This window comes from Corvus cornix, chromosome 2 (genome assembly GCF_000738735.6).
Source record: "Corvus cornix cornix isolate S_Up_H32 chromosome 2, ASM73873v5, whole genome shotgun sequence".
Lineage (NCBI taxonomy): Eukaryota > Metazoa > Chordata > Aves > Passeriformes > Corvidae > Corvus > Corvus cornix.
Window position 1 is genome coordinate 24,092,714 of NC_046333.1, and position 27,223 is coordinate 24,119,936.

General features: G+C 39.5%; 1 protein-coding gene across 14 annotated transcripts in view; it reads right to left on the reverse strand.

Moving 5' to 3' along the window:
- TNS3 (tensin 3) overlaps window positions 1-27,223 on the reverse strand; it is a 219,277-nt gene that overhangs the window by 42,837 nt on the left and 149,217 nt on the right. For all 14 annotated transcript variants that reach the window (XM_039548564.1, XM_039548558.1, XM_039548563.1 and 11 more), the window contains 4 exons: window positions 21,239-22,498; window positions 6,601-6,779; window positions 6,142-6,259; window positions 5,944-6,027 (listed from right to left, as the gene is read on the reverse strand). In XM_039548564.1, coding sequence (XP_039404498.1) covers window positions 5,944-6,027; window positions 6,142-6,259; window positions 6,601-6,779; window positions 21,239-22,498 — 1,641 coding nt within the window. The remainder of the gene's footprint in view (window positions 1-5,943; window positions 6,028-6,141; window positions 6,260-6,600; window positions 6,780-21,238; window positions 22,499-27,223) is intronic.

The following is a 27,223-nucleotide window of genomic DNA, read 5'->3' on the forward strand; positions in this document are numbered from 1 at the left end:
TGGCTAAAGTATGTACAGATTTTTTTAAAGTTTTATGTAGAAACACATAACATAGCTGTAAACAAAACCTGTCCATATCTAGCTAGCTAAATGGATTAAGCTCTAAATCATTTAATCTCTAAAGCTTTGGGAAGTTAAGTAGTGTAGAGGGGGAGAGTACCTCCCATGAAAATCTTAGCCGAACTGAGTGGGGGGAAAAAAATGCTCAATTAAAGCTGATTACCGAACAGCTCAGTTGTAGACATTTATACTGTAAGTATTTCGGTTAATACCCCTCAGTAAAGGCAGACATAGACTACAAGTATTTTAAGTTATTTTCAGTTTCAGTTTCATTCTACTGTCACAAGATATTTTCCACCATTCAGATTGATATAAACTAAATTAAATGGTTAAGCTTTTCAGCACATGAGATGGAATATTAATATAAATTCACTTTGCTGTGAATTTAGACTACCCGAGTGAAATCACTGATAATAAGCGTTGCTTATTTCTCTGCAGGCCAAACAAATACATCATTTCCATTACTGTATTTGAAAGATATGTTAAGAACTCTATTATAATCAGTGACACAAAGGGAAGGAGATCTGTGACAATGAAGACTTGAAAATACATCATATCCAACCTTCATGCAATAAAAAATTTGTATAAAGATTAGTTTTACTGAGCTGAATGTCTCAATGAAAGTAACCCAGCGATGAAAAAGTGTGATAGATCATAGTACATTATATTGACTTCAGTGTTTACAACAGCCAATAAGTGGTCTCTGAACATTTATGATTATGCTTTACAGCATTCCACATGCTCTTTCTGGAAGCCCTCATGAAGTTCATGGTGTTAGAATCCCAACAGGAGATCCAAATAGTTTCCTGCTTGCTCCTGAAGCCTATGGAGGCTTCTTATGCACTAGTAAATGGTGTATTTTATAATAATTAAGAAACATTAGCTGTTCAATTATAAAAATATGGTGTAGATGAGCACTGTATTCGTCCACAAGATAAACATGTCAAGGGCAATTGCAGGACGATGAAAAACGTAACAGAAATCTGGTGTATCTGCTTTGCATTAAACATCATAAATTTCCTTTCTCTAGTTGTATTTTTTATCTCATTGATAGGCTCAACAAACAAACAAATGAAAATCCACTAAAATAAACAAAACATCCAAAAAAACTTAAACACAAAACTGCAATAGCAAAAACGAAAATGCACCTATGTTTCCAGGAGAACAGAGCTTATCATAACCATCACGTATGTTCTAAGCAAATGAACCCAGATGTCTGGAAGAGTTCTGTACCTATTACTTGCTTTGGACATGTATATCCTACATAAACAGGTAAATGGAGTAGAGAAAGACAGGCATAAATGAATATTATATGAAAGCTTTTCACAGAGAGAAAGTTTTTGCCCATCATAAACAGGAAACTTTTCCCTTTCACAAATTGTTTCACTTTTATTCCCAATGCTACTGACCGTCCTGACACAAGGAAAATGTTTTCAGTTTAGAACCCTGACATTTTTTTAATCAAAAAATTAAGCGGTATGTATCATTTCCCTTGCAACTCAGTAACTGGAAGAAATTACAATCCCGGAATAATAGTATAAAATCACAACAGTATAAAATTCTAATCAGTAATAGAATTATGCAATAATGAGGCTGTTAGGTTGTGGGTTTGCCTCCCAAAAGATTTATTAAACACTCATCACTCTACTGGATGATGTAATAGAGTAAGTCTGTGTTAGTCAATGAGGGGAATTTAGGCCTACAATGTCAAATAAAAACAGAGTCTGTATGAGAAGAATTGTGGAAATATTCCACTGTGTGGTCTTGAAGAGTTCCACGATGGCATGAGGAGAAAAGTTGCCCTTTTTAAAATTTTTAGAACAGATGCAGCTCATACACAAGCTTTGAGTACAATATCTAGGCTAAGCTCCATGGAAGAGATGAAAAGGCAAGGCCTTACACATGGTTGAAGGCTCAGAGATTCCTTACACTGGCAGCAATGCTTTCATTCCATCATTTGCACTGCTTGAACTACACAAGTCTAGTTAGGCTGTTCAGAAAAGATGGGAAAAAAAGGCATCATGTCTTCTCTTTGTCAGTACATTGATAAAGGATTATAGACAATCTTCCCTTGTTCCACAGATCCCTGCCTTCTGTTGCAAGACAGTGCCTGTTTGTTAATGCAGACTTCTGCAAAGTTCTTTCTATGCTTTGACCAGGGCTGAAGAAGGGGCAGCTAATCACATCTAGCCTCAGGCGTGGAGTGGCAGGACAGCTAGCCAGCTTCAGTCCCCTGGCAAAGAGCTTGCTACGCTTTTATTTGTTACTTCTATATACAAAGGGACTTCAATTAGCTATCTGCTGTCTGAGACAAAAGAGCCTTTATAAGCCTCAAAATAGCCTACAAATAGTGCTTCTGTTCCTTCACTGATATGTGGGACTCTCCCTCCCATGGGATATACATCAGCTATTGTGATATTCCAGAGAGCTGTATCTGGGTTCTATCTGGAGCAGCCCTATTTTTTGAGGGGTATTTATAAAACTAGCCAATTTATAGACCACTAGCCAATTTATAGACTACTTAGGTTCATCTCAAGAAACAAGGTGTCTTTCAAAGAAAATTCAGAATTAACTCCGTGGGTGCTGTATTACTTTCAAGCTATGTAAAGTGAAGAAAAGGGCAATGAAACTATGGCAGCAAGTGATCACTGGAGCAGCAGTGCTGACACAAAATTGACTGCATGCACACAGACTGAGGGAGGTTAAATTTACACCTGTTTGATAAAGAACAAGGCTCTGAAAAGAAATCCTACAGGCAGGACATCTCCAATAAATGTACAGGGAGAATGAAGAGTTAGGGCATAGCTAATGTAAGGGAGACAGATACATAACACTACTTCACTGACTTTCCCTAGCAAAGTGGTTTTGCCTGGAAAGAAAATTAAGATTTCTAGGGATAACAGAGCTCCATTTTATAAGGCTTTATTAAAGACAATGTCCTTCAGTAAACAGGTTAAAAATCAGATGCATTCAAGATACTAGATACACAGTTTACAAGAATAACTTAAAGAAGAGAGAATTTTATCACTTTTTAAACTTACGGACTGGATGCCATTGCAATTCTTGACTACAGGATACACAAAACCATGTATTTTTCTTTTAAAATATATACTTTCATGCTTTTCTAAAAGCACAACAGAATCCCTTGATATGGTAAGTGCTAATTACACGGAACGCTATTCTCCACAAGGAAACAGGGAGGAAACAAAACAGTAATATGTCTAGATAATTGGCAACCAGGTTACAGCATCCTCACTGGTAATTTAAAAAGCAGATAAACAGCAAAGTTGAGATGCATAACAAAGCAATTTTGAATTCAAGGGTGATCTGAACTGAGACAAAAGTGGCAATATCTTAATGGCAAAAATCAAGACGCTGGAGTCCATGACTCAAAAGGCCTCTACCTGTTGAAAATTTCTGAAGAAGTCAGTATATTTCCCAACTTTTACCAAAACAAAGACCATGTAAGCATTTAAAAGAAGAGCTAGGCTGCAAGGGAAAGTACTAAAATCAAGGCTATTAAGAACTCTTGTAAAGTACACACTGTTAGAGTCACCTTTGTGGTATGTGCATTAAAGCAGTCTCAACCACAGGAACAGCTGTTTCTGTTCGCTTCAGATTCTTGGCCTCTTCAACACACAAAACATAACGCTCTTGCTCTGGGCATGAATTAGGGATTGGTAGCAGAAATAAGAGCACTTCTTGCAGAAGAAATCAGAAGACACAGAAGCAAGTAGGTACTTACTGTAGATAGAGGCAATAACTATAGGAGAAGCAAAGGGAAAAGAGAAAATTTTTTAAAATTTAAAGTATGATTCTAACTTGCCTCTGACAATAGACATTTCTGTACTCTGATGGGAAAGTCACCCAATTAACATTTCTGAGAAATGCTTGCTAACAGGTCTTTTTTAACTGCATGTTTTCTAGCTGACCCATTTCATACACCTTTAATGTTTAAGTAACAACTAACACCTTTAATGTCCAAGTACCTTACGTTTACAGCTAAAACCAAAGCTGCATGGAGATGAGCACTTAACTTGCAGCATTCAGTACACCTGAGCCTCATTTTGAAACAAGCACTCAAAGGAAGAATTGCCTCCTTTTCTAATAATTAGAATAATTATTTTCAGTGTTCCATTAACTGAGTATCTAAAACCAGCATTTGAGAGATGACAGCATTTAGAATTAAGCAGAGAATCAAAATAGAGAAATACATTGAAAGCCAAATATTTTTCCAGGGCAAGTCCTAACTCTTAACAACATTAATGGAAACCATTTAACAACAAAGTGTTCAGAAGATTTTTGGGGGGTTCGAGTGCTGAAGAGCTAGCCAGAGTAACGACACATACACCAATACGATTAAGCATCGTTCTCCGCTTTATTGTTCAACTATGCCAACTTATATCTACTTTTGCAAAGATTCACGCCCAGTCCCTCTAGACAGCCTCTAATCCGCGGGGGAGCCGACCAGTGTATTGCTTTGCCAAGGACTTTCAGGGCTGCCTGCAGCCAGGTGCTTTCCAGGCCTGCCTGCAGCCAGGGGCCAGTTCAGGGGTTTTTCCTCAGCAACCCTGGGTTGTCCAATTTTTCCAGGGGTATCATATGCCCCTGTTCCACAAGGAATCCCTCTACAGTAGATCAACCTATAACTGATTTGCTGAAGTTGTCCTCAGGAGGCTATCTGCCACTAATTATTTAGAAGTAGGGAGAACCATAAAAAGATGTCTTGAACCGGGTAGAAGATTCTTCTATAGCTAAAGATAACTTTATTCTGTGTTGATGTTATTTGCTTTTCACTATTAAGTGAGGCAAATTAAACATAAAGGGTTTTTTTAAGTTAAAACCGTAACAATAACTATTATTGCATCAAAACCCATTATCACATTTATTGAAATCTCTACTATCAAGATCCTCCTGGAGAAGACAGTCATAGCCTAAGTAGTAAAACTATATATAATATACATGAATTTTCATTTGAACATCATGGAATGCATAAAATGAATGCCTGTGATTTTTATTCAGGTTTTAAATACGTTAGCTGGCTTCCTGCTATGTCCAGCACTTTCTGATACAGTGCAGAAATACTTTTTTCTTTTAAATCTTAGTGTTTTCAAATAATTTTGCACAAAAAAGGTGACAGGTAACAGTAGCTTAGCTGCTATTTTTAGTAGCAAAAAAGTTAAGGCCTCAAAAATAATCGTTTATTATAAAAAATCATAGCTAGATCGTATTAAATCTTTAAATATGTAATCATCTACTACCAACTGCTTTTCTGTGTGCATTTACAAACTGTATCATGGCAAAAAAGCCCTCCAGAATATCCATTCCTCTGGTTAAGGATCTCCTTGACTTGAGCATAGCTACTGTCAAGCTGTATTGTCAGCTTCACTTGCCTGGAAAGATGGCAACATGGATATCACCCCTCTTTCCTCAGATGGAGACAAAACCTGCTTAAAATCACAAAGAACTCAAGTCTCCTGATAGTACTATTCTGACATCCTCAAATATTAGCAGAGACACTGTGGAACGTTGAAACCATGCAAACTGATAGAACGAGAGAAGGATAGCCTCAAACACTGAGCTGTATTTCATCTTATTTCTGTGATGCAGCTGCCTAATTGCTCCACAGTGAATTTGCACAATGAATGTGAACATGGGACTCCCTGTTGGCAGTTAAAATCTGGAAGGCATTAAATATTTCTTGGACAATTCTTCATTATTCACTTCTTTTTGGTGTGATTAAAATAGGACTGCTAAAATCCATTTCTCTGACTTACACATCTAAATTCATTGTGTATATGTCCTATTTATAAACCACTGTTGTCTTAATTGCCTTCATCCACAGTTCATTTTCACATTATTTAGGAAATAGGGGTACCTTACCAGGAATGGTTCTGTACAGCTCAGATGGGCTGCTGATCTTTTGGCTGGAGGGAATCTGCTGATGACATAGTGGAGGTGCTGTACCTAGGAAAGAGGGAAAAGTGCAATAACAGCTCTTCAGTAACAGCTAAAATGTCAAAAGTGCTATTTAAATAAATAAATAAATAGATAGGTAGGTAGAGACAGACATCTTCTTACCATATGTCATCTCTGGTGACAGGGAAAAAGCTGATGTGAATGTGACAGCTTCATTTCCATTTTTTATTGCGGAGAAGATTCCCCCATCTATTTCATCTTGGTAATGTACGACAACCATCTAAGAAAAGGCACAAAGAAGCAAAATTACGGTGTGATAATTCTCACTTAAGCCTACGACACAGTGGGGCATTCTTCATCAAATTACATAAGGTTTCTGTAATCAGATATAATGTGATCTACTGTTCTGGCAGAGAGATCTTGGAACACTGAAAACATGCGAACACAGAATAGACAAGAGCATTTAAACATTGAATTGCATTTTTGAGATAACTGCAGTTATTTGTTCTTATTGCCATGATGCAACTGCCCAATTGCTTCACATTAATTTTGGACACACAACATAAGACTTCCTACTGGCCACTTGCTTCAGTATTTAGTGAAAAATTCTTGATTGTTTACCTCCTTCGTTTTCCCTACAGCAACTGGTGATCCTGGAATTACAGCCTGGTGAGTAGCAGGAGACTTCATCCATCCACACCTGTTATATGATGGCTCCCCAGGAACATCATTGTCATACTGCCCAACACTTAACTTTCTGAGCCTTTTCCCTGTTGCATCATCATCTTGCATACCTGTTGCTGAAAACAAACATGCAAGGTGAGTAAGAAACTTTTTTCTTTCAGTTAAAACTGTTAAAACAAACTTCACTATTGTGTCTGTAGTGATTATAATCAAGAATGTTCAAACTGTTTTACAAACCCACATAGGTGGGGAAAAAATATCACTTGTAGTTAGCTTTGCTGACACCAGTGGGAAAATATTCGCAGTCAGCTTGTTTTAGAGGAGTCAGTCAAGCAGCATGTTTTTTCTGATGCTCATTTTCGAAGCGATCACCCCCAGTGCCATTGGAAGAGCAAGCCAGCAGGGGCCACTACGGGCACTCCAATGGGAAGCCTCTCTTGCCGTTTCTGACACACACAGTGGTGCTTGGCAGAAAAAACATTGCTGCTGTCCAGGACTGCATTCCCTCCTCACCTCTCACCCCTCCTCCCTCTCTCCCTCCCTCTCCCCCCTCCGCCCAAGCAGTTTATTTTTAGCTAAAACAGACCCTGGCCCTTATAAACTCAGTTCACTGTACACCTTTTGTGACACATAGCAATCACACTTAATCACAAAAATTAGGTATTAGTTACACACAGAAGCTGTAATCGTTTTGAGGAACAGCACAGAAAAGTAAGCTAAACCAGCAGAACGATCCAGTATATTCAAGGATATAAAGCAGCATTTGTTTCCAAAGATGTTATTGAGAGCATGTCACTAGATGCAGTTATGATTAGCAGGATTTTGTATGCACGGTCATTCACTCCAAACAGCAGGGGCTTCCAGATTACTCCTGCAACAAGGCTTTTGCCACCCTTCTTAAGTCAACAGTAAGGATCCATAGAACTTACTGAGTAGTCACAAAAACAATCACATGCATAGCAACTTTTCAAATATTCCTCTATAGTCTTCATATGCAAAATGGTCTTTGAGGATTAGCTATTTCTCTTAAAAGAGCTCAGTATTCCCACAAGAACTTACTTTAATTGTTTGGTGTCATTTAAACCTTTACAATCATTTCCAACTGTATGTGTTGTTGAAGCACATCTCCTACACACCCTGATCGTGGAGCCATAACACTAGGAGTCCAAAGTGTGTACTTCATCTAAACCACCAGGAGGGCTGAATCAGTAACTTGGGTAGAGAAAGACAATAGCATACACCTTTCACACACATTGATTTCCTAATCTGAAGTAGCTGATAGAAGCTAAGGTGTAAAATCCAGCATACAGCATAAGAGTCTGTGTTACAGACATTTCACCTTGATTACACCACACAATTACAGAGCATCAATGCACAAATAAGTTTCTGTATAGGAGAACAGTTTTTATTCAAGCTTGAAACAGAGACAGGGATTTTAGACTAAAATCTATGGTACTTAAGCAATTCTGCATTGACATACGTATGTATCAAGCTGAGTAACTTGCTGGCAAGAAGTGGCTTATCCTAAAAATATTAATAAATCTCTTGTTAAACTACAGAATTCGACACTTCCAAAAAATCCATCTCTGCTAGCATCAGTGTGATAATAACTACTACTGAAGCAAATAAATACATAAGTAAAACCCTGTTAGTAATTTTTGAAAATTCTACCAATAGGGTTAAATCTCAGGGTCCAAATACAACCAGTTATTAATTTTATCAAGTCAATATTTATAAACCTAGCACGTTTTTAAAAAGTCACAACTGAGATTCTGTTTTTATGGTACAACTTTGAAAACTAAAATACTTTTTAAGCACCTATATTTAACTCTTTTTCTCTTGACTTAAATCTTTATGTGTGGTCTCTCATTTCTGGAAAGAATATCTGCTGAAGACACTGTGAGGAAACTAGATTCATCACTCAAGCCAGAAAAGGACATGAAATCACAAATATCTTCCAAACCTCTTACATGATACTAAAAAGTCATGGTGAATTCTACTGAAATTGGAAACACTTAAGAATGTAGACTGAGTTCATACTATTCCAGCATTTACCAACTTTTTGCATTGGATTTCTTTTTTTATTTTTAATTTCTGTAAAGAAAAATGAGTGGGAATCACTGCAGAATCTCAGACCACCTGAGACCAGACACTCCCAAGCCCCACCACTTCTCCACAGGAGGCAGTGGGAACCAGGAACAGCGCATAAGAGTTTCACTCCACTTGTAACCAAGTTACGAAGGTATAGACAATTTATTTCAGAATATTTCTCTTAGTTAACATGGCCTTGTAGATTACTTTATGATAGAGAATATCTGTGTTTTGGAATGGGTCAAAAGAGACCTTTAAAATTTACTGCAATTTTGCTTGTCACACTAATGATAGGATTTCATCATCAATAATATTGATACACTCATAAAGCTTGTAATTTCTACAAAGTTAATGTAGTCGTCAGAAAGCTACAAACAGGTCTCTCATTTTTCAGAGATTTTAGAGACTCTCTTATTTTCCTTAAATAAACTGGAAGTGCTTTACATGCCAAATTACCAGCAGATGGTGGACAACAGAGGGGAGAAGTTGAGCTGATGTATTTCAATAAAGCTTAAAGCAAATAACTCAAATCTAAGAGATTAAAATTAAGTGGCGTGAGCAAAAAATTACTTCTACTTAATTCATTAGTTTCAAAAATGTACTTCAAAGCTGCTTCATTTAATGTAAGAGATGTTTTAGACTTACTCACTTAAAAGGCACCTTTTACAGTGTAATATGTCAGTTGCCAAGACTCCTAGAAGTTACAAAATTCACTTTTGTTCTTATAATTTAGCTTAAAGTTTTGACAGAGCTTCATAAATATCCCAGGAACATATATTCGTCTCTTTGAAAACATTTTGTATACTCTCATTTCTCCTTTCCCATGTGAAAAGTAATTTTTCCCTATGAAAGTGTTGGGGTTTTAGGAGTTCTCCTAGTTTTTTTCTGTTAAAGGAATTTCCCCCCCATACTGTTGCTAAGAGGACAAATTGCTGGGTACTTCAGGAAAACAAAGAGCTACCCACTGATGGTGGGGTGCACCTGGCTACTCTCTTGTTTCACCTGGGTATGTGGGCAGTTCGGTCCCCGAACGCCAGAGAGGGAAGCTGTTTGTTTCGTTGGCTGTTTTTTTCCTTCTGCAGAGAAAGACTCCAGGATCCCCGGCCCACCTTCCCTGCCCCGCCGGAGGCCAGGCCATGGCCACCCTGCCCCACCGCTGCTTCGAGCCTTTGCTACGCTGTAGCCCTGCCCGACCTGCCTAGACCTCCGGGGGGTTCTCCGTTTGGATACACCTCGTCTGCCATCCAGGAATTGTGCTCGTCCCTGCTGTTCCAGCCTGCCGTTCCAGCCTGCTGTTCCTGAGGGTCTGGCCGGACACCGGGATTGGCTGCCCAGGGGCTTGTGAAGCTCCTTTGTTCCATCCCTTCCCCGGGATCCCAGGGCACTGGTGCCGCGTGCTCCCCGAGCTCGCTCCGGAGCGCCCCCTGCAGCCGCGGGGGAACCATCGCACCTGCCCTGCTCACAGGGAGCCGCCAGCGCCCCTGCCGGCTGCGAGCGGAACTGCACCCGAGGGGAAAGGGCCTGACAGCCGAGAAGGCTGGGACTGGGTTTGTGATTGTTTGCTGTTACTGCCATAGTTATTGTTGTTTGACTGGTTATACACATATAGATATATAATAATAAAGAACTGTTATTCCTATTTTCCACATCTTTGCCTAAAAGCCCCTTGATTTCAAAATTATAATAACTCGGAGGGAAGGGGGGTTGCATCTGCCTTCCTTAGCAGACACCTGTCTTTCAAACCAAGACAGAAAGTAATTTTGTTTTCCCCCATGAACAAATAATAACATCCCAACAGATGGGCATCAGAACAACATCAGGCACTTATCTTGTTAGATAGTTATCACCATGCAAAAGCTACAGCTAACAGAAGCATGGCCAGTGATTAAAGGTTAATCGTTGTTTGGTTTCTTTAACTGCTTAGCTTTCCTCAACTCCTATTGAGAGGTATTTATAACTATTAGAAAGAAAACAATACTAAGCTTAAAATCTTGTCTCCAGCAGCTTGTCAATAACAGTGCTGTATCTCATATATTAGCAGTTGCCCCAGCTATACTTCAAACACAGTTATGTTGATTCTTCATCTGTTAGACACACTTTTATTTACTCAGTGCATGAGGCACACCATAAAGAAAGTCCATATTTCCTTTCAGTTACCCCGGCAACTAGCAAGAGGATGCTTGCATATTTCCATTTGATTCACCCAGTTTGTGGTGGGCTAGCCTCAAAACCAGCTTTACTTGAGAGCAGGGCAAGCACAGCATACATGGTAGAACTCTGTGAAGAACTTTTCTTGTGGAGGTAGAAAGAGAAACTGGGCTGATAGCCTTTCTACCCCTCATGGAAGTCCTTATCATTTGTAAAATAGAACTATCAGTCTTTTCCAAAGCCAAGCATTGTCTATTGAAGACCTCCCCTTAACTTCTACCTAGTTTGTATCACAGCCAACTGTGCAAACCACAGTCAAACTGGTAACCCATTACAACAGATAATTACAAAATAAAGTTCAAAAGAAATATGAAAGTTTCAACATTTTGTTGTTTGCTACACCATAAGGGGCTCTAAATCACATGACTTTGAGCATGCAGAGGTACAGTTTTAATGATCTGAATACTACTGGAGGCCACCCAACTGTCCTTCCATATCTCTGCGTTGTTTTTCTTGATAGAGGGGTAGGGGTTTTTTTGCTTTTTAAACAAAGCAATATGTTACAGAAAATATTTTAAAACCCCTATAAATAAACTCATTCAAACTGCTTGAATGACATGGGGAGATGGTGTCACCCCTCAGCCTCCTTCTCTCTGAACTAGAAAAACCCAGTGTCCTCAGCCACTCTGCACAGGACATGCCTTCCAGCCCTGTCTCTGAACACATTCAAGCACCTTCACATCCTTTTTAAATGGTAGGGCCCAGAACTGCACACAGTACTCAACATGAGGTCACACCAACACTAAATACACCTTATAAGGCAGGTTTATTTGGCAATACTTCCTTCAATCAATGGCAGCACAATTTACACATGATATCAAATCACCGAGAATTAACTTAAAACTGGAGTCATTAACTGTAGATTTTTCATATTTAAATGTAAGATGAAGCACATTTCCATTTACAGTATCTTTTGGAAATTAGCAAATATTTACATCAGCTTCAAAGTTTTAAGAAAATGTGTTAGATTGTTAGACTTTATTAATAATTTTCTAATGAAAGGACTGATCAAAGCTTGTGTATAGGTGACATTCTGTTTTTCTAAATCAAAAGGTGCTATCAAGCTTTGACCCTAATACTATTAACTGGAATTTCACACTGACCTTAGAAAGTACTGGAAATTTGGAAAGAAAGAATTGCTGCCATCAAAAGGAAAGAAATTGATTATTCAGTTTTTACAAGACACTTATTTTAAAAATTCTTTACTGAAATTATCCAACTGGTTGCAAACATGATTCCTTGTTATAGCACTGAAATATAAATGTCTGAACTTGTAAAACTGATTTTAACCACTTGAATTTCTATCATCCGTACTTGAGCAACAGTTAAGACCATTTTCTCTGAATAGAGCTTAAGTAATGTTAACTATATTGTTTCACAGGCAGCTTCTCACTTACTTAACTTCATTTATTGCCTAGCAGGAATTTTGGAATGTGCAGTTCATTTCAATTCTAACCCTTTCACAAGAGACAAAAGAAAACATCTATACATTCAAGAAAATCTGACAAGCTTTTAGGTGGTTTAAGAAAATGACATATTGTTTGAAGAAACAAAAGGAAAATTTACTAGGATGTATGCTTAATCAACCAATCAGTACAACTTAACAGACTCTGCAGATATACAAGCTGGAAATCATTCTGTGTACAAGCATATTACACACAGAGAGGAAAAGTGCTTGCACTTCAAGTGAGCTTCTTACCACAGCTCCAACTGGTGTGGAAAACTAGCATGAGATAAGAAGCTCTCTACCAGTTCTACCCACAGATCAATAAAATGCAGGGCTCTGTTGTGAAAGGTACAGTGAAAATTTCCACAAAGCTGTTTTTCCAGTGCCCCTTTCACAGACCTCAGCAGAAGTCAAGAAAGCTGAAATAACACTGAGGAGAACTGTGTTAACATTGCAGAAATTCCAGATGCCAATGCCTAAACAGCAGTTTAAAAAGACCTATCAATTACTGTGAAACAAGGTGATTCAATCAACATGAGGCTTAAGAATGCAACAAGGAAAAAATAAGTCCATAAGTTAACTTCTAACAGAGGACCCTTCAGGGACTATCCCACATACTAAAAAATGTTATCAACAACATTATACAAACCAAAAGTGATCTACGTCTCTGCCACCATTTATCTTCTACAAAGTTTAAGATTTTTAAAGAAGGCATATAATGATCAAGCTTTTGAGACAGCTTTACACTTAAACCATAGCAAATCTATTTTAAGAATTTAGAATCAGCTTTACAATCACTATTACATACTGAAAGAAAAAATATCTTCAAAGATAGCAAGACAAAACTTGAGCTAAACATTGCTGTGGTGGAAAAAGGATAAGCAAATATATACCCAGTTGAAGCAAAATCACAGAATATTCTGAGTTGAAAGAGACCCACCAGGATCCCTGAGTCCAAATCTTAAGTGTATGGCAATTGAACCCATGACCTTGGTGGATTTGTGATGCAAGTACTAAATAAGAATCTTGATATGCTCAAACTTTCAGATTCCCAGAGCTATAGGAACACTGTTTCAAAGGGATTAACTAGAACAAAAGCGTGTGATACATTCAATGCCTTAACCTTTCTAAAATGTAACACAAAGTGCTGCTAAAGTCAGAAAATCCCTTCATTCTTGAAAAAATACCCAATAATTAGCAATGATTAACAAGCAAACTATTGTTTTTACCCCAATTTTTAACAGTTATTAGACTAGCTGTTAAACTCCTTATAACCAATTAGTCTAACAAGCAAATGAAAAAGTCTAAACTCTACCCCAAATTCAAGTAGACCATTACACATAGGACACAGCAGCTCTGCAGGTCTGTCATCTTACTTTCATAGCCCATTATATTATGCTAAGAATGGGGAGAAAGCCGGGTGCAAAATACAAACTGGTATCTCCTTAGAGAGAGTTCATAATGATGGTACACTCAGGCCCACATGCTGAAAATTACAGGACTGATAAAAATCTGTGGAGTAAGTACATGACATAAATTAAAAATTACTGTGCTGCTAAATGTAACTGAAATACAAATTTTAACTGTAGCTTTTAAAATAACTATTTATTTAATTTAGTTTAAAAATTGAATCTAGTTAAAACTCCAGTTATAATCCAGAACTTCAATTTTTACGTTTAATTTAGCTAAAAACTCAAATTTGCTGTTAACCACTGTAAAATTAACTCCCAAGTCAAGCACCAAAATGTTCCTATCCAACGGAAACTACAACAGGTTTTGTAGTGTAGTGTACATACAAATAAGGCAGGTGACAAGTTGGACAAGCTTTGTTTTTCTCTCACTTCAAAACTTATTTCAGAGGGACTGTGCTTACCCACAGAATAGCACAGTAAATGGGAATATCTGTAATGGTTCAATGCTTTTAAAAAATATTATTTAATAAAGTATGCAAAAAGGATTTCTTCCCCTCTCCTTTGTCTGCAGAGACACTGTAGTATGATTTATGATACTGTATCTTGGACCATGTCTGAAGGTTTATTTTTGATAGAGGAAAGATCTCTGAAGGTATTGCAGACATATAACCAGATGCTAAGCCACCTCAGTTTTACTCATTTCGCAATATTTTTTTGAGAGGGAGACTTTGTTTAATGCTCAGTTCTGTGTTGTGTTGAGAAACTATATAAATTCCAAGTAAAATGTAAGGCTGTATGAATTGTGTATCTGTGTTGCTCTTACCGTAGGTAGGCTAGGGAAGTTTTGAGATGATAACTTCAAACACCATAACTCATGCATGAAGAAGAATTAGAATTACCTGAGAGCAACAATAGAATTTCAACCTTACGGAAAACACAGTCTCTCTCTTCCTTATGCTGGCAAATTTAGGCAGAAATGCATCTCTCGGTCACAGTAATTGAAACAGGCTGCCCCAAATATTGAATGCATGTGTTTCTGTGTTCTGCCTTAGCTTGATCACATAATTCCTCACCTGCATCTAATATTTTTCTAAAGATGCAAATTGTAACATTTTAACAGTGAAAAGGTGGGGTGCACAGATGAGACATGGTTTACAATGATGGTAGGCTATAATGAAAATGGGTAAAAACCTTTCCATTGTCCACATTTATTAGCAGATTCTTGCTTTTACAGTTTTGTAGGTGGAAGCAAAACATTGATTTAGCTTTCCTTCTTTACAAATAAGCATAAGCCATGTGGTAAAAGACAGCCAATTTGAGAAAATAAGTCTTACAAGTATCTTTAACAGTAGACTGAGGTCATGTGTTACTAGGCATAAAAGAATACACAGAGAATGAAGTAAATGGGGAACATAAGGCTGCAGAGAAAAGCTTATATACACATCGAAATTTCTTCATGCTACAAACTTCCTGTCATTTAAAATTAAGCACTATTGCAGCACTGTGTTACTAGTAAATGGCAGCTTCATTTACTACCGGAAACTCATCTCTCCATAACTCAGCTCATGTAAAAGATAAAAACTGGAAAAATCTTAATGAACAGTGCAATGATTCACCTCTGCTAAGCAACACATATAACACCAAAGGAGAGAAGAGGTCATCAGCCATTGTTCTACATGGTTCATAAAGATACATCCTAGCAAAAAGAAATTCAATGATCCAAAAATGCTAAGCACTTAACCCAAGACGTCATTTCAGACAGAACCCAGAACTCTGCTGCATGGGCAGTCAGTAGTTTGTGCCATGTTGACCTATGCTAAGGATATATGTGTACAAAAACATCTAGGAAGAAGCATGAAAGGAGAGGTAGTTGCCTATCGGTGCAGAATCAGTGCACAGTGCAGAATCATATGAGCAAACAGAAGCAAGAATGCACCATAATGTACATCCCAGCTGACACACACACATTTCATTCTTATGCACATTCTTCCAGCTTTGTAGGGCACTGGAAACATGCACATGACATTTAAGGCATATATTTTCTGCACACTCATGCAGGAAACCAGATAATTCCACCATCCTCATGTAACACAACCCTCAAGTTAGATGCACACACACCATGCATCACACTGATCCCATTCACCTCCAGCACTATTTGTTCCTGCTCACACAGAATCTCTCATTCATCCAATCAACCTCACTCAAACCATTCAGTCCTGATCTGCCAACTCTCTTTATCACAGGCCAATTCATTCTATTAATATACTTGTTAGGTCAAGGACTGCTTAAGTCACAGAGTATAAAGCTCCCTCTAAAACCTGACTCTGTAAGATCAGCCATTGTGAGCAACTTGTGTTGTTTTGGTTATCCATTATTAATGGATAATATAATATATATAATATATTATATATAATAATAATAATCTAATAATTATTATTATTCTAAAGCCATAATAATTATTTTTAAAATCTTGTTTAATTAAGAGCTATTCTAATGTTCCTGACTACTAAAGTCTTTCCTCTCTGTCTTAGGTTACAGTGCAAGATGTAACCAAAAGTATGTATTCTATCACCATCTTCATAAGCTGTTAAAACCAGGTGGGGCAGTGTTCTTTATGTCTTCCATGACACATCCCTGATAACTCCCTCCTGGGGATGCCTTCTGTTAATGGGCTATCAAGTCTCACTGCATGACTCGTAAAACTACATCATCCCACTGTGATATGCTCCACCCATGGGGAGGAACCAAGCATTCCTACCTGGATATAATCTGAGGTTTGGAACACCACAGGCAGCCTTACCTACTGGATTCCCAGAGGACAAGAGATACATAACCACACTGGACCTTCAGAGGAAGATTCTACGGGATCACCACTTCAACAGAACCACATCTGTCACTTTAACAGGACTGCAGCCACCATTTGATCGGACTGATACCACCACCCTGACCGACAGAGTGTCAGATTGTGCTCTGACTCTGTCCGTGTTTCTGTATTATTGCATTTATTTTAAATTTCCTATTGAATTGTAGTTCTGACTTGGAATCTCTCACTGGTTTGCTTTCAAACTAGTACACTCTCTCATACTATGCCCTGATACCTCCTCTCAAATATCCAGGATTTTAAATGCTGTCTATATATATATATTTGATTCCCTTAAATATAGAAATTCCATAATTTAATTATTTAAAACAAATCCTCTTCCAGATCATTCCCCAAGTACAATTATTTTCACTGGTCTTTATTTACCTGACATTAAAAATGGAAGGGAAATTACAGTGACTCCTACTTCCTTTGGGAGATGACCAGAATCTGTGAGAAAATTTCAAGTATCTCTTTTTAGCTTCATATATTTAAACACAGAAGTGTAAAAGGTGGCTTATTCTAAATGATCTCTTTATCCCCTTCACTGTTGCAGTGGGGATACTGCAACATGCATATATCAAAGCAGGAGTCCTGTGGAAAGGAAATATATATGGACAGACAGATTCTTGCTAGATGTTTCAGAGATATTTATTTCTCCAGCCGCATGGCCGGCGCTCTGCCGAGGAGCTGTTTCAGTCACGGGACCAAGGGTCCTTCTGCCCGCGCAGGGAACACAAACCAACCAATGGGAACGAGGCTGAGCAGGGGCAGGGAAACCCCGTGTCTCAGGGCCCCTCTCCCAGGGCTCCATGGCAGGGGAGGGACCCCAACACCTCACCCGTTTTATTTTAATAAAAGGAGAATGAAAACAACTGGATAAACATAACACGAACAGTTTCAAGACAAAACAAGCCACCCTCCTGAGTCTTTAAATGTCCAAACAGATTCTGTGGAACATCTTAGGGCTGACAGAAGGGAGACAGAACTCTCTGAGCATGCTTTGTGGGGAAACTGAGGCAGGAGAGGGTTTAACTTCTTCCCTCCCCCTTTTCATCCCCCACTCGGCATTGGAAAGGGATTTCTGGGGAAACAATTGGCAAAAGCATGGTTTTGTGAGGGAAACCATGGATGAAAAAACGGATTAGGAATACACTGGGGGTAATAGGACATAGGGTAAAAGGGAAAGGTGAGATTAGGAAAGGGACACTGTAGGGGGAGCTTACAATGGAGATATTGTCTAACATGACTACGATTTTTTGCATATATACTGCCTTTTACAGGAACACCATCAGGCCCAGTGACCTGCGATGCTTGTAACCCTTTTCTACCTTGTATAATTTTGAATTCCACCACCTCTCCATCTCCCAAGCTTGGGATGCATTTTTCAGGGTTATTCTTTTTAATAGCAGTTCTCTGCACGAATATGTCTTGCTGGTTGTCACACCTTGTTATAAAACCATAATTTTGCTTAACATTATACCATTTTACTATCCCTAAGATCTTAGTTACTATGATCTTTTCCTTTTTCCGAGTGGCTGCTGTTTTCTGTCTCGCTGCGTCTTTGCTCTCTCCTTCGGTCGCTCCCATGTTGGAATTGTCGGGGCTGCTGGTGCCTGCACGCTCTTCCCGGGGTCGCGTTCGGGGTTGCGTGGGCCGGGCCGGGCCACGCCGCTCAGTTCTCCGTGCGTCGCCTCCTCTGGTCGCAGCTTCGCTGCCAATGCAGGGCGCTGTACCCACATCTCGGCCGGGCCCCCGAGCGACGACCCCCCCGCACCCTGCTTCAGCGCGCGTCTCGGCTGGGCGCGGCTCCGTTCTACCTCCATCGCCGCCAGGCGCCGCCCGCGCGCCACCCCTCTCGGTCGGGCGTTCACGGGGCTCGCTCCACCACTCACTGCACAGGACCGGGCGGGCACCGCCGGGTCCCGCTGCTCCCGCCACGCCTCGCTCTGCTGCCGGCACTGCGGCTCACTTGGCTCCGCCCACACGCGGGAACTGCCTCGCTGCTGCTCGCAGAGGGCTTGGTGCACGTGGCCTGGGCCGCACAGTCCCTGCGCCAGGCTTCCCTTCGCCAAGACACAACTGACATTGCTCAACACTCTCGGTAATTAAATAATATTCACGAAAATATTCTTCCATTGGCATATATTTTAACTCCAGTATTAACTGTGTCCAAACGGTTTTCCAAAAGCCCTTCGTAAGAATTAAATCCCAAGAAACATAGAAAAAGTTCTTAAACAACCATGCCAGGAAGTGTTTCAGTTCTTTTTGAGCTTGAATCAAGCTAAAATTTACAAATCGTTGTTCAAGAATCATTTTAAGTTTAAGATAAATGTCCATATGTGGCTCTGAGAGCCAAGAGTCTTCCCACGGTTCCTCCATAGTTTAGATATGGAACAGCAAAACAAAACCAAGAAGAGGAATCCAAAGTTTCCAGGGTTTACTCACACAAATCATTTGCTTAGGGATCGGGGATCGTTCTGCTCTCAATTCACCACCATTATGTTGCAGTGGGGATACTGCAACACGCATATATCAAACCAGGAGTCCCGTGGAAAGGAAATATATAGGACAGGCAGATTCTTGATAGCTGTTTCAGAGATGTTTATTTCTCCAGCCGCATGGCTGGAGTTCTGCTGAGGAACTGTTTCAGTCACGGGACCAAGGGTCCTTCTGCCCGTGCAGGGAAACACAAACCAACCAATGGGAACGAGGCTGAGCAGGGGCAGGGAAACGCCGTGTCTGTCCCCTCAGGGCCCCTCTCCCAGGGCTCCATGGCAGGGGAGGGACCCCAACACTTCACTAGATTTACTGTATATAAAGTGAAGAGTTCTCTCCTGTTGGGAAACGGTTAGAGGATCAGGGGCATGGGTCATTGATAGAATTATAGGATCAGTAAAAGAACTGTACAAGCAATAGGCTTGCAAGCAAAGGTTAGTGTGAGAAACTGTCTCCATGAGAAAATCCCTGTGTGAGAAACAGGCCTGAGAAACAAAAAGGGAGTTTTGAAGAGAAGCAGCTGTGCAGATAAGATGTACTGACCAGGAGAGAAGGGAGGGTGAAGTCTGAATTCTTTTAATCATAACATAACTAGTAGAAGCTTGCCAATGTAGTCCAATTAGGTAGAAGCAGAAATGCACTTTGATAAGTTTTAAGCCACTTAACAAGCTGGTATACTATATAAGTGCCTCTGGATTGCTAATAAATGGAGCTTGCTTTTATCAACCATATTGGCTGGACTGCAATTTCTTCCTCCCCCCACTGGAGTCCACAGACCCTTTTCCAACACTCTCCTGCTGGAAAAATCTCTATCTGTCCATCAGCTAATAATTTGGAAAGATTCAAGAGAATTACAAACTAATGCCACAAAATACATACTGTGTATTGAAAATAAGCAGCGAAGCATCTCACATATATTCATAATGGATTTTTGGACTTCTTCCGTGTTCAGTTACCCTCCTAAACACAGAACTGTGATTTCACCTTCTCTACAAGCATCACCATCCTTGATCACATAGGCCTGCCCGTGAACAGACACCACACACTAGTTAGGCCCATTCATCATTGAATGGTTTAGCATATCCTACTGGGCTTGAGCTGACGCAGCTCATTTGTGTCCAGTGAGGCCATGGGCACATCTTTTGTCATGCTGGCTAATACTGAATTAAATCCTGGAGACACAAGCAAGTCTTTCATTGCACGATGACTGGAGACAAGAAGAGGAAGAAGAAGAGGGAAGGAGAGAAAGGAAAGTAAGGGCGTATGTTTTGCCAGAGAAATTAGACCACATAAAATTTTCAAACATGACAGTTAGACCAGAAAGAGCGTTACTTGTCATAAATTTTAGGTATACCATTAATAATAGGTTTAGTGGACTTAGCCAGAGGCAGACTACTCATCCTTTTGCAAAGCTGCTAGTTCTAGTAGTATTACTTAGGCAACAGAGCCAGCAAGTGTTGCATATTTAATTCCACCAGCTGCAGTCATTTCAGAGTCAGAGACAACAAACAAGCACTGTGACTTATAAATTTTTATACTGAAAACTTTCCGAAAGAGCATGTCTTAAAATATTTTACTGGTAAATATTGCATTATTTGTGAAAACATTGCATAGAAATTTAATGCCAGAATCATTACACTAAATTTGAAGATAAAGTTGTTGGAACTTTTTCTCCTACTTTAAATGGAAATAATAAAAAAAAGTAATATTAAAAACGTACACCACCGATGCCTTCTAAAAATGTGTCAATGTACAAATTCTGGTCCCTTATAACTTAAACTCACAGCAGAAAAAAAAATCCCAACAGATGATCTATAACAGGTAAGAACTTGCTGAACAGTACTTTTTTCAAGCAAAAAGGCAAGTACCTGCAAAACTCACTTATCTTACATCAATTTGATTCCCTATCTTGGATGATTATGTTAAGAAGGCATCAGAAATAATCCCTTGATAATCATTGTCAAAGTTTTAAGTCATGACCTGAGGGTCCTGCTATACCATGTAATGAACACACAGGTGCTAGAAAGAGCATTATTTTCAGAAAGTATTACAGCTTACCATGCCAGGAGGGATTCCTGTTTGTGACCTCTAATTTGTCATGGAAGCCAGAACTACGGTTAAGCTCTTCCATGTGTGCATCACGGCTGGTAAAGCCATTCACTCGATTTCTGTCACTGGTGAGAGTGTTAATGCGGGTTGGGATAGGTTCAAATGTAGGGTCTAACTCCAAGATCAGCCTGTTCAATTTTTCAATGGACTGATCAATATCCAAAGTTGGAGAAGCTGGCAAGTCCCCAGAATTTTGGTCTAGATCCAGGCCATTTATATTCCTCTGAGGCATTGGCCTTGACTTAAAAATGTCAGCACTTGCACGTTCTTCAGGTTCTGCAGCACCCAGCATGCTTCCTAGCCCTCTCTGCACAGCATCTCTGCTGCTAAAGCCACGTGTTGGGGTGCCTGGGACGTGGGACTGGCTCTGGACACTGCCCAAATTCTCCACAGTGTTATGAATGCCAACCCTAATTTCATTCTCTGGGGCAAAACCATACTGGTGAGCAGTGACCATCTGCTGCTGGCATACCCAGGTCTGAGTAGAGTAGTTACTTCGTCCATAGGCTTGTGGATGGGGTAAGACAGAAGGATTCTGTTGCAATTGCTCAGTTGACTTTGGCTCAGTGCTTCCAAATGATCTCTCATAGAGGGAATCCACACCAATTCCCAGGTCTGCAGAAAAAGCATTGTGATGCTCTTCCCCAACATTACTTCCAAAGCCATCTGAAAGAAGTGAGTTCTGACTGCTCTTGTGGCAACTAAAGTTCCCTAGGTGGGTGGAGTGCTGCCCTTCTGAGGAAGACAAAGTCCCAATGCTGTCCACACTGTGAAGGTCATGATTAGGCATTTCGTCATCCAGAATATCAGTCTCCCTGTCCTTCATTTTGGTGACTTCATTCGTGTGAACTTGAGCTGGCACTATGTGGTGAGTGGCACTGTAGTTGCTTTGAGCATCAGTCATATCCTTGGTGGTGCTGACAGAATCCTCCAGACCAAAGCCACTAAGTAGTCGGTCCAGTTCTGCCTTCTCTTGTGGGCTCAGACCCCGTTTGACTCCTGGGACAAGGCGTTCCTCAGTCTTGTCTGTCCTGATGGAAACTGTGGAGTGTCCTGAATCACTACTGACAGACAGGGTGTGATCACTGTGATCAGGACTGCCTGTAACATGAACACCCTGAGAAACACCAGGGATGTTGCTGTCTGAAGAGCTCTTCTTTCTCACTTTTGCATACAGACTGCCATCAATGGGACCTTGGGTATGCAGCACTGTGGAGATAAAAGTAAAAAGGAAAGGGAGAGATAAGGACAAGGCATCATATAAGGGCTATGACTAGTGTCGTGCCACAAGTATTATTAACACTAACGGTACTGTTTCTGCCAAACTAAATCAACTCTATAACTACAGCAAACACCAATGACATTATCTTCTTTAATTTTACAACACTTTTCTTGATGGAAATACAATATGCCATTTGTAGCTCAAGATCAAATCCTCTCTTTTTATGCTGTTTTGAATGCATGTTTATGGCTCCACAAACTCTTCATACTAATTTAAAGAATCCCACTATTACAGCACTAGAAATTTGAAAGATAGCTACTAGGCATTCCACTCAGAGCCAGAATGGTAGAAACCTATCAGCAATACTTCCCTTAAATATATATATTCTGTAATTACTACTTCATCCATTTTTACTTGATGGTATAACTTGATGGTATAACTATACTACAAAGAATCATTTTCTCCTTTTCTTGGTGGCGCAAGGAAAAGACAAGCTTTTAATTGGAACTGCAGTCCTTGGAATATACATAAACACTCTTCACAAAGGAATGCATGAGTAAATGTTAAGAGTATGACATTTCTACATATGTGGAGGATCTGGTATGCATGTCATGTTTTTGCTTCAAAAAAGGACTAATGAACTTAAGTGGAAACCTCCACGGAAGTAACTATGTTTGTCTTACTCCCATCTAACACATCACACCTAACACATCAGGTTTAGGCCAACATGAGGTTAAAGTATGGCAACTGAATTTTTATCCAGTGCTGAAAATGAGCACAATTCTATTTCTTAAGAAAAGTTTTAGGAATAAATATGTCTAGTGTCTGTAAAGCCAAGAAAGTAAAGTAAGTAGTTCTACTTTCAAAAGATTTAACATTCATTTACACAAATATTTATATTAAGCAGATGTTTCTGAAAAACTTTTCCTACCCATAGTCTGAGAATAAGAAAATTAAACCATTACAATTTAGGAACAGGCAGACTTTTCTTAAAGGAACCATCAGCTACAACTGTTGTAGTTTCAGAATCAAAAGCCCCATGGCAAGCCCAATGCATTTCAACATCAACTCTATCACATATTTTCAAAATATATGTAAAATGGCATCATGATTATAAACTTCAAAACTACAAAGCTTTTCTAGGCAATACCCATTTAGAAAAAGCATTATGCAGAAATTGTACTCATAATGGTAATGAATTCATTGGTTTTTATAATGGCAAGAAAAGTGGTCTGGTTAGAAAAAGTTTTCATTATGGGACACACTGACAAGGTTCCATCAATTAATATACTTACATACTGTCCTGGGTTGCAGTGTATTCTATTACCATCCTCATGAGCTGTTGAAATCAGGTGGGGCAGTGTTTCCTTGCCTCCTCCCCCCAGACTATCTTGCTGTTAATGGCCCATCAGTGTCCTGCCGCATGACTCAGAGATAACTCCCCTCCAGACCGTCTTCTGTTAATGAGCCTAATCAACACTTGGCCTCATGACTCATTACCCCACTGTGAGATGCTCCACCCAGAGGGAGGAACCAAGCATACCATCCTGGATATAATCTGAGACTCTGAACACCAGAAACTACCCTTTCCACTGGATTTCCAGAGGACAGGAGCTACATAGCCACCACTGGACTTTCTGAGGAAGGGCAGACCCTTTTTCTACAGGATCACCACTTCAGAGGACTGCAGCCACCATTCTACCAGACTGCTACCACCACCCTGCCTAACAGGGACTCAGGTTGTATCTTGACTCTGTCAGTTTGAACCAGTGTTTTCTTTTAGACTTTTTTTTCCTTTTCTTTAATTTCCCCATTAAATTGTTATTCTGACTTGGTGCCTCCCACTGGTTTGTTTTCAAACTAGTACACATACTAAAGGTTATATGATAATTTTAATAGATTTTACCTAAACTAAAGCACAATCTTTTACTTTCTAAGGACTAGGAACTATCATTTGTCTGATGTTGATTTTAAAAACAGCACATGCAAAACACCAAAATACTCCTTTTCAGAAAAAGTTATCAGACTGAGCAAAAAGGAAAGCAGCTCCCCTTGCTATAAAATTTCTCTGTGGATCAAGTTTGATGTGTAAATTCCATGGTGAAAAGGGCTGCTATGCATGAGGTTGAATATCTGTATACAGATACTTAAAAATAATATTTATGAAAAAATAGGTATCAAAAATACAGCCAACAGACAGTTTCTCAGGCTCTTTCATGCTGTGATTTCTCATAAGCTCTCACTACCTTCTAGGACAATGAAGCATACCTGGTGTTTCATGTGGAAGTATTTTATACAGTTACCACAATAAATTGCAAAATTTTAAAACAAAAAACCCAACCAGAACTAGGAGTAACTGTTAGGTGGATTTTTTTATTGTATGCTTAGTTTTGAGTTTAAAAACTAAAAAACAATAAAAACCCAGCTTTGATTAGAACAGTTGTATATCCTGACACAACATAAACTTGAAAAAGTTACAGGTCTGAACTGGAATGCAGTGAAGTAAATACAGAACTATTAAATTTGAACTATTACAAAGTCTTCCTGTCTGACTGTTCTGTTACTCAGAACTAGGTTCTGTGCTGTAAACATGCTAGTCAGCTTAAAGACTGTAGTGGGTTGACCTTGGCTCTTATGCCAGGTGCCCACCAAGCCACTCTATCACTTCCTTTCCCAGCAGGACACCAGAGAGAAAAATAGGATGGAAAACACCTAGTAGGTTGAGATAAGGCAGTTTATTAAAGCAAGAAAAAAAGTGAAGGTTTGCACACGCTTAAGCAAAGGAGAGAAAAAAAAAAAATCTCTTCTTCCCAGCAGAGAGTAATGTTCATCCACTTCCCAGAAAGTAGGACTTCAGCACACAGAGCGGATGCTCCGGAAGGCAAACACTGTAAAATAACAAATTCCCCTCTTCCTCCTCCCTCCCTTAGCTTTTATATCTGAGCTGACATCATATGGTTGGGAATATCCTTTTGGTTAATTTGGGTCAGCTATTTTAGCCTAGTTGTGTTCCCTCCCAGTATACTGCCCATACATCACAGCCCACTTGATGGGAGGAAGGGAGGAGAGCATGTTAAAGAGACAGCACTGATGCTGTGCCAATGCTGCTCAGCAGCAGACAAAACACTGGTGTGTTATCAACACCTTTCCAGCTACAAATGCAAAGCACAGCATTGTGAGGGCTGCTAAGGGAAAATGAACTCCAGCTCAGCCAGATCAAATAAAATACCTCACTCCAGATCAAGCATTCTAGCATGCAGATCTGGTTCTCCTTGTGGAAATGACAAGTACAAAAAAACTGTCAAATTCTCAAGTACAGCCATGGAAGCAATGGAAAACCTTTGTGTATCTCCCTCCCTTAGCCCTCCCAGTATCATCACACAGTACCATGCAAGCATAGTGGCAGAAGTACAGACAAGAAGACAGATATACTGACAGTGCACTACTGACCCAAGGGTCTCGCACATGTGCGCTCTGTAGATTCAGAGATAACCCTGTCCAGTACTTTTTCCACTAATACAAAATTACCAAATTTATTCTACATCTTGCTTGGAATGTTAGGCAACCCCAAATGTTTGGGGGTCTTCCAGCTGTGAACTGTAAAGCTTCCACTCCGAAGAAGAGACACAAGTACAGTTTACTGAAAATTTCATTTAGAAAAAAAAAAAAAAACAGAACAGCAAAACCCACAAACAGAAAATTAAGTATTGCATTTATGTGTTAGTACAAACCTTAGCCTTAAACTACTTCTCAGACAGCTTTTAAGTTAGTTTAAAAGTATCTTTCCTGGTCAACCAAAATTTTATTTATTCCATATCTATCTGTGCCCAAGATTGTTATTGTCTCTTTAAGACCCAGAACCATGGCTGGAAACAGGGCCAGGGGTTGCCAGGGTTTCTTTAAAAAGTCAGAGCACCCAAGCCAGGTTCTCTTTTGCCTGGTGGCTTTTGCTCAAGGTAAAGGCTCCACTTCGTCAAAGGTTGTTTCAGGCAGGTTTTTCTGGGCTCACAAAAATAACAACTCATAAATCTGAATTTCACAATCAGAAACTGTTTCAGAGTGAATTTTGCAAACTCTGTCAGCAGCACAAAGCCTGAGCCAGTCCCAGGGCTGGGCCACCCCACGTCAGTGTGGGCAGACCATTTTAGGAAAAAAGACATCAATGCTGAAAGTCTGGTCCACTACCAAGTTTCAAAAATCCCTAAAGCAATTTCTTGAAATAATGGCTTCCCAAACAGAGGTCTCATTGATCACAAGCAGGATGGTGAGCCTGACAGACATTACTTTTGATATTTATGCTAGAACTTTAGGAGCCATATTATGGCTCTACAAGTGAAGTGAGAAACAGAAGAGTTAGGGATCTGCTGATTTTTGGCTCTAAATTTAAATAGCAATACAATTATTATTAGATTTCACAAGGAAACAATTGTGATTGTGGGTCAAAACAATTTTAGTTGCAACTAGACAATTTGCTTTAATAGACAGCTGCCTTTTCAGGAAACAAAAAATACCATTCTGCTTTATAAACAGATAAGAAACAATTAAACTCACAGCTAAACAAAAATCCAGCTGCTCCTCAGGAGTCTGGATATTTAAGCTTGCAGCTTCTAATAGTGAAAATAAAATGCATATTGCACATAACAAAATTATTTTCTGATTTGCACAGTTGTAGGAAATCATTCTTAGATTAATTTGGAGTTTTTAATTTTAAC